General features: G+C 38.8%; 1 protein-coding gene across 1 annotated transcript; it reads right to left on the bottom strand.

Moving 5' to 3' along the window:
* Nucleotides 1–1242: 1242 nt before the first annotated feature.
* Nucleotides 1243–9001, bottom strand: FAM199X (family with sequence similarity 199, X-linked). The gene is made up of 6 exons (XM_010227496.2): nt 8798–9001; nt 6209–6428; nt 4371–4520; nt 3854–4015; nt 2553–2807; nt 1243–1602 (listed from the first exon to the last, which is right to left on the bottom strand). The coding sequence occupies exons 1-6, from the start codon at nt 8980–8982 to the stop codon at nt 1432–1434; spliced, it is 1143 nt and encodes a 380-aa protein (XP_010225798.2). The 5' UTR covers nt 8983–9001; the 3' UTR covers nt 1243–1431.
* Nucleotides 9002–9189: the final 188 nt, after the last annotated feature.

Below are 9189 nucleotides of genomic sequence, written 5' to 3'. Positions count from 1 at the left end.
AACTGTGCACAGGACTTATGAAATGGATGCGAGAGGTCCCACACCTATATAAAATCAGTCATGAAGTTCAACAGAATTGGGCTACATCCTGCATTTATAAGTACCCAGAGCTTCAAACTGTGGAACTTCTCACTTCACAAGAATGAAATAAATGTAATGAAGCACCAATGTAATAATAATTCAAAATTAGAAAATATTTTTATAACCCTTTGAATTTTGCACTGAAATTTAAAAGCAAGAGCTTTATCAAAAGAGGAAGGAAAATGAGGAATCCTGCAGCAAGTAGTTCCAAGATAAAGACAGAAGTTGCTTTACAGATTGACAGGTTTAATAAAAAAGGTTAAACCTCTTAACATCCCTATCTGAAAGCCCCAAGATTGCCTCATTTTTTCTAAAATAATAAGATATTCCAAAAGCAGACTTCTGGAACATTTCAGTAATGATCTAACAAAGGACAAAGAAAACCTATACTCTGCTAGGTGGTAAAGTGACTAAACATATAATTAAAAAACACACAGCTGCATTAAGTTCTCTTGCCCACAAAATGACTATATTTAGATATACTTCTGAGTTGAAGAAAAAAAAATAAAGTTGTTTGCATTTTTTTCTATTGCAAATAGCATGCTAGACAATTTAATTGAAGATTAGTGTACTTCTAATGCACAAAGACTTGTTTAATTTGAATCTCTTTATAGCAACACTAGGGATGTGGTGGTTAACCATTAGCAATAATCAGACTATAAGATATTGAGCAGCAAAATAACTTTCTAAATACTAAATCTGCATTGTTTTTTAAATTGTAAATGCTTACTTAGTTTTATTTGTATTACAGGTTCTCTACATTAGAAGTCCTGCTTCTTGTTTTCTGTGTATAGTTTGAGAGAGGAAAAAAAACCCACATAACTTCTAGAAAGGAGATTTATCACAGTGTTTTGATTTTGTATGATCCAAGAGCAAGATCAAAGAAAACCCTATATAATTAAAGACTTGTTTTTCATGCTAAACAGCCTTCTCAGTAGCAAGAAAGAGACAGAATAAGCCAAGAGTAACATTAACTCAGTTTTTTTTAAAAAAAAAAAAGAAAAAAAAGCTGAAGCATTGAAGCATACTACAGCATGCTTAGCGTCATCCAGAAGCATTGTTAGACTGATGTCTTCAGTTAAGCAACATATTAGCCAAATTAATTTTGCCTTAAAATAGTAACTACTCAGCAGCTTTTCAGAAGTCAATGAAGTTTCTGAAATTTCTGTTGCAAAATTAGCCTCAAAAAGTTCAAGTTACTTAATACTGAAACATCTTACCCAAAGTTACAGTTGAGAAATAATCTGGATTATATTGTTAATGCTAATCAAAATTTGGTCAAGAAATATATGTAAACAATAAGGATAATACATTTAAGGCTTAGAAAGAACACTGATAAATTCACCCCTGTCACATCAAAACATCCACATCTCCTTCATGGTCCTCCTCAGTCACTTTTAAAGATAGCACTTCTTCATTAAGAAATAATCCACTCAGTCTCTCCTTACGAGCCTGTCTTTGTTCTTTCAGCTGTCTCTTGCGTAAAGCCTTTTGCTGTAGTTTCCGTTGCTTAGAACGTTTCTGTCAAAACACAGACAAGACAAAGAATAAGATTTTGTTCTGTAGATTAGAAATTGCTTTTTAAACAACAATCACAGTAACCTCTAAATTAAGATTAGCTCTTAAAATAGCTGAAATGAGTTGTCAGAAGTGGTACAAGCATTCATCCAAAAATAAGCTTATTATTGCTTGAATCAGTTTTGACTGCATTAGGTGGGTATTTAAGTCTTGTTCTACCTTGCACATCAAGACCATTCGCCATGTCTCGGTTATATGGCACATGATCGTCCTGTTATGTTGCATAGCTGAGTCTTTGATTAGAGAATTTTTATTACAGAAGTTATAATCCTACAATAAGGAATCAAACCAAAGTCCAGCTTGGGATGTTGAAGAACAAGCAGGAACTGTTCCTCTCCTCCAGTCTTGAAATTATGGAGACAGGACAAGTGCTACAATACTACTTTTATTGAGTCACACTTCAGTATGTCCCTTCTCACCAAGTAATTTCATGAGACATGCTGGAAGAGTAAATAGAAGATGATTCAAAAAGCCTGATGAAACTTCTAGCCAAAAATACAAAGCGAGTCTTTACTATTCAGAAATTATGTATAGATGAGATTAATCTTTAATCAATTTTATTGATAAAACTGCATGTTCATTCAACAAATGAGATTAGATGCATCAACCCTTCAAGCACTCACCTTACTCAAAACATTCAAAAGCAATCAGAAGATCTACCACATGCAAACATCAACAGACTTTCACTTGCAGAGAAAATGTGGAGAAGAACAAAAGTTTACATTCCTTATGGTCATGTCAGAAAGCAGTCAGCATTAATTTGGCTAGATAATTTCAGCAGATCCACAGTTACTAATCACACTCCTTTGGTACAAATATCCCAATCAAGAACACATGAATGACTTTAACAAGTTACACAGGTTAAAACACATGCACATGATTAGAAACTTTACTTTTGAATCCCGGATTCTTTCTGCAGCACTTGTGGACAAGTTACTATCACTGTGTGCTCGACTCATGTTGGCACTTGAGTTTGAAGCAGAGTTGCCAACACTAGAACCACTGCTGCTTGCAGAGCTGACCATGCTTGCGCTGCTGCTGCTGGCACCGCTCACACCACTGGTGCTTGCACAGCTGTAACTGCTCCTCTTCCAGCTCTCCCTCGCAGATCGTTGTCGAGGTCCATGTTCCTTAATATAGTTTCTCACCTTCAGAACAGGGATAGCAGAGTTACTAAAGCCTGATAAATACTGTATTGGAACACTCTGTTTCATGGTAAGATAGTTAGCCTATCAACATCAAGTTATTGGATTAGTTCAGTTAAATAATGAGTTAACTAGATTAAACATTTTGTGGGGGCTGGTTAAATCCCAAGCCTTCTGACAACCATCAGAAGTTGGCTTAGCAACTTCAATATTAACTTAAAACACAAAAAGAAAGAAAAGATGTAGGGCTTTGTGTGGGAGTGGGAAGGTTCCCTCTCCCAATTTTTTTCCTGCTAGGTAAATAAGTGGTGACACCACAAACACTGAACAGGAACATCGATTTCAACTGAATTAAACTATTTAAGCACAATATTGAAAACCTTTAATCTGCTAGGTGCACCCAAACAATATTAGCCATAAAGAAAGCAGTAGCTTTCTACTTTGAGATAGTACTTATGAATGACTTGTAATGCAAATTGGCATGGAACCTGTCTGGATTCTGTATGCTGTCTTTCCAAAATAACACATTACAACTTGAGGAAAACTAAGACAATAGCATATCTGTAATGCAAACCAAAATCTTTCTCTATTACAAACTATTTTGTAATGCATTGTTTTAAATCCCCTATGTAACATTCATGGTCTGTCCCCACAAAATTCCAATCCACTGCAGTTTTAAACTCTAGTTTACATTCAGTGAGGAAATTAAGACCCTGTACCAGCTGTTGCTTATGAAGGAGATGAATTTTCATTATAAATAGTAATGGTCCCAGAGCTACCTCACTACATATGTGCCATCATTTCAAAAACAACTGCTAGACTTCTCACTTACTGAGATTATGTAATCAAAGGTCTTTCACATAAAGCTTCAATATCTACAATATGCTTTTGAACTCCAGCTTTCTCCTTCATGATAGCATAGTTTGTACTTTACAAAAAAATAAATAAAATAAAATAAAAAAATAGAGACCACAATCCTGTAGGAGACTTTGCGAGACATACTAAATAACAGAGGGCAAAAAAGACAATACATACAAATCTTCAAGTACCTGTTTCAGTTTTTCATCTGTGAGACAGTTCAATTCGATAATGAATTCACTATCTGTAGGCGATATCTGAGCAGTAGGATCAATAATTTTAATAATGTCAAGTTGCTCTCGAAGGCCCATCTCCGTACTGACTTTACGACTTAAGTATTCAATATATTCAACCTAGATCCAGAAAAAGGCAGGTCATTTTTAAAGTACTATTCGTTCAAATACTACAACAATAATAATAATAAAAATAGTAGAATACAATGTTCAAACATCACACTTCCTATGATTCTTGCCTCATTTTTGAATATCTTCAAATCAAGGTGGAAAACTACATGTTAAACTGTCTATTACAGAGGAAGCAGACAAGAAACTTGAGTTTCCAAAAGAAAAAAAATAAATCAAATACTGATGTATAGGGCTTAATTAAAATCTATAGCAACTGTATGTCTTAAAATGCAGCGTTAATTAAAAATTCTTCTGTATCTTACAGTTCCTCACATAGGAAAACAAACAAACAAAACAGTTTCACCTGTTCATCATTTGTCATTGCACTCCACGGAAGTTCATCAAGATTCCTATGCTTGTTTTTCTTTTTTGGAAGCAGACACGGAGAGCTCGGAATACTAGGTATAACATCAGAAAGTACATCACTCCCACTTGTAATGTCGCTGCCAGGCAACTTGGAACATGCAAGAGAAACAGAACAAAGCCTCAGAATACAGTGGGCTCGTTTAAAGTCATTCCAACACTATTAACAATTCAAAACATACTGTCAAATTAGCAGAGCATCAGTTATCTACGCACGTCGTCAAACTTCTTAATAATTACTCATAACCCCGCAGTACTTGTTTTAATCTTATAACAATTTATAGAACTGACATATATCAAAACCAAAACATACTTATTAATCCACTTAACACAAAAACGTAGCATTTCACTATTTGCCTTCTCCATGAAGGGTGCAAATCATCCATTATAAATAAATATAAGCCTTCCCTGCTAAAACATAATTCTAGTTTGAGATCACACTTAGAGTAGGCTTCTAATTTACACCACATGCAGTAATTGCACAAGACAATTGAATTAAATCACCATTATTTTCCTGGAAGCAGCTGCAGAACTTCAGCTTCACTTAACACAGCTGACACGTAATTTAGGAACACACCACCAGTTAAAGTGGCAGTTGGATTACTCATGCTCAGAGTCTGCCAGGTAACACTGCAAAAAGCTATGGAAAAGCCTTTCTAAAATTCAGCAAGTCCAATCAAGTACATCTCTTAATAACAAATCCTTGATTAAAAAACAAACAAACAAACAAAAAAATCCAACCAAGCTACTTACTAATCAAAAGTGTCAGCTAACCAAAACATAGGAAATTGCTTCTTTTCAAAATAATCCCACAGTTTATCAGGCAATTGAAACTGCACAACTCAGTGGTGAAGAACTGAATCACTGAGAAACAACTCAGATTGGAACTATGGGCTGCATTACATAAATGCACTTGCAGCTTCTTTGGTACAGAGTACATACAGAGACTAAAACAATACGGAATTCAGAAAAAAATTTCAGCCCATATTATCTTAAATTAATTTGCATTTTCTCAGCAATTCCTGCAAGATCTGTACTTTCTTGAAATCAGAGTTTCACCCTTTGAAACAACATTTATAAGACTGGATATCCATGGCTCCACAACAAATTTTGAAAGCACCTTTCAGTATATTCTGAAACATCACATTTCCTATTTCAAAGCCATATATATGTTGACATTTGGTCAAAGCCTATAATATAAAAATGCATATCTCAACTGGAATACCGCTGCACAAAGGGGAAGAAAAAGAAAAAAAAAAGAGCTACTGATACAGAACTGCACATAACACAGACCAGGCAGCACAGAATTCGCTTTCACACTTTTCCCAGCCTGGAGAAAGCCAAAGCAAGCTCTGTATTCTCACTAGCACAAAAAGATGGACATTAGGCATGGCTTCACCTACCACCAGCGCCATTCCAAGGAAGATTCAATATCACTAAATCACTGGAATCAGACATCTACAACCACAGGTCATTAGCAGCACAGATCCCAGCACACAGGATCTACATTCACGGCCACAAGCTACAGCCCAGTCACTAAAACCATGTAACCATAATACATAACAACCCCTCTGTGAGGAACTGACCTTTTCCCTACTGCAGACCAAGAATTCTAGAACAAAATAAACACAGTATTTTCTTCAGCATTGAAGTTTCACGTTTCTGCCCTTAAGTTTCAGTGCCTTTCAAGAAACGAGCGCTAAGGATTTTTCAATCAAAACAAAACTCAACATTTAACAGTTTCTCCAAAATCTTAACTTTACAATAGAATTCATTTACCTGCCACTCAAACTCACTATCTGACCAGTCCCAGTACGTGCTGATAGAGGATGAGACATCGCTGCAGACACTGCCTTCAGGGAACAGATCAAAAGAGGTGAACTCCTGGTCATCCAGCAGGGAGAAGCAGTCATCTTGATCACCAACCGAAACTGATGAGAACAGCTCCTCACTGCACTCTGAGCTGGCTACGCTCGTTCCACAAGAAGTCAAGTTCCACCTGCAAAACAAGCCACAATAACAGAAGTCAGCAAACATTTTGGCACCATTTGTCTTGAAAAAGGATTACTTCTAAATCTCCAAGTCACTCCACTTTACTTGTCAAAATTGATGCATGGATTTCACTGAAAAAAGTTATAATTATGTAAACATAAGTATTCTAATATTTTTGAACAGTTCCACAAGTAAAGGCAAAGGAATTTGACACTAAAAATGCCCAAGCAAAAATCCATACATAGCTTGTATAGCCACACCTTTATCTTAATATATTAGATCTTCTACCCTAGGGGCATGGTTCCTATAGTACATAAATTGTTTTTTGAATATACTAAACTAAAAATAGTTTCCCATGCACTGGAATTTTTAAAGTTTTATTTTAAAAACCAAAATAAGCAAAACTATGAAGTAAATCAAATTGGCTTCTAAACAGGATAATTCTTGCTAATCCAAACAGGAATCCAAGAACAACTTTTGAATGATAATCCCACAGAAAATCAGTACTTAGAGAAACATGTTGCGGATACATCCAAGGCTCCATTATTTATGATTTTTAATACTGGACTATTCTCTCCGCAGAGAATACTGGACATACCTTTGGGAACAGGGCCAGATGGAAAAGTGACGCATGTGAAAGCCCTGCTGAGTTAAAACCTTTTCCTCATTTACATGTAGGAGCTAGTTAATGCTATTACTAAAATAAAGCATTTAAGAACTCAGACTTCAGAGAACAGGTTTTCACTCAATGACAGTAAGTCAGAATTTAAAGCACGCATGAAACCAGTCTCCATATCTGGATTTGTTTTACAAATTGGTGAAAAGTAGGCCAAGACAACTATGATTCAGCACAGCGCTGCGGTACAGTTAAATCAAAACAATTTAAAGAGAAATTCACCACACTAACCCATGCAATCAATTCCTATTCCACCAGTCTATCCACTGTGACCCAGCTAACTGGAAAAACCCTTCCCTATTCCACATGCAAAAGCTGAACAATGCTATTTGCCAGCAGACCCATATTCATCTTTATTATTTATACTGTGCACCTGATTGGATGTATAAGCAACACGTTTTAGTGATATGCTCTCTTCCATGCCTATTCGGCCAATAGTAAATTTATCCGACATTAAAGATATAATTTCAAAGACATTTCTCTTTACAGTCTCAGGAACACCTGCTCTCCCTTTTGGCATCATTCACCCATTTGTTTTTGAGGGCTGGCCAATGAATCAGGATGCAAAATAGCCAGCTGACCACCTGACACACACTTAGACTTCAGGAGTGCAAGTGCAATTTCAACACTATGAAATATCAATGAAGAGAGAGACAGAACAGACCAAGTTTTCACAGAACCATAGAAGAGCTGAAGTTGGAAGGGACCTTTAGAGACCATCTAGTCTAACCCCCCTGCTAAAGCAGGCTTTGGAGCCTTTTAAAACACAGGCTGAGGCACTGAGCTCCGTCACAAACCCCACTGTGGTTACAGGCACAATCAGACCCACTCATAGGGCAGCATTTGCTGTGGCTGCTGGAACGAGCCTGGTGCACAGAAGTGGGAACTATCTTACAATTACCCATGCCTTTGAAAAAGAGAAAGCCTCTGCAAATACCACAGGGAAAGCAGTACATTGTAATGGCTTCACTGGAGCAAGACAGGGCATGTCTTTGCCCGGAGAAGTGAAATGCCTAGTCAGGAAGCCTGTGGTGCCTGGGTTCATATAAAGAACAAGCCAGGATAACCCAAAAGCGAAAGACAATATATAAAGGGAAACCTATGAAACAAGTTAAAGACAGATTTGGCTACTATCATACATTTGTGTTATGGATTCACTAGAAATACCGAACTTTTTTTATGTTTATGCTACATGGGAGCCTCCTAGTAATAGAGCATGAAGATGTAGTATTTAATCAATACACTTTGTGCCAAAACACTTAAGAAGCTACATTTAAGAGCTAGCCCTTGTAAACAAGGCTTTTAAAACATAATTCCCATATAGTTTACTTTAAAAAAAAATAATTAAAAAAAAGGTTTCCTTTTAGTCAACTATACATTGGGAGGTACTAGAGGCACAGCCACCCCAAGAGAATATTCCATAGCTCTGCAGCAGGAACAGAAAGCACCCACTGGCACATATGCAGGACTGAATGTTCATAAATCAGTCTCCAAAAAAGCTCCTGGAGTGCACAGATTTAACCCCACACGTGAACAGGGTCGAGACTAGTTTCTCGGCTAGGTAAAAGGGCCCAGTCTCCTTGCACCAGGGCAGCCGGCCCTTCCCCTGCGAGTCTCGCGGGGCTCCACGCGGGCAAGGCCTGGCCGGGGCCAGGCGGGAAGGCCGCGGAGGAAGGCGGAGGGAAGGGGCCCGGGCGGACCTGTTGGAGTGGAAGCGGCGCAGCGGGTCGGTGCGGTGGCATGACGAGAGCTGGCAGCCGAAATCGCTGACGTCCAGGCAGCCCTCCTCGCTAAGGCTGCCGCCGCCGCGCGCCGCCGGCTGCTGCGAGAGCGGCGGGCACGGCTCGTCGGGCGCCAGGAACTTCTCATAAGGCTCCTCCGTCATGGCGGCGAGCAGGGCGCGTCTCCCTCAGGCACGCAGCGGCCGAACCGTGGGCCCTGCTACGGACACCGGTACCGCGGCCGCCATGAGCGCCGCGCCGGCACCAGGATTTACCTCAGGCGCCGCGGCCCGCGCGCCGCGCTCCTTCCGGCCCCGCCCCGTCGCGCCGCGCGCCTCCTGCCGCGCGGGAGGGCGAACGGCGCCACGCGC

This window comes from Tinamus guttatus, unplaced genomic scaffold, assembly GCF_059628265.1.
Source record: "Tinamus guttatus ecotype Peru unplaced genomic scaffold, ASM5962826v1 Tinamus_guttatus_pri_ptg000287l, whole genome shotgun sequence".
In the NCBI taxonomy this organism is placed as follows: Eukaryota; Metazoa; Chordata; class Aves; order Tinamiformes; family Tinamidae; genus Tinamus; species Tinamus guttatus.
Note: the sequence above shows the minus strand (reverse complement) of the source record. Positions and strands in the feature narration are given on the sequence as shown.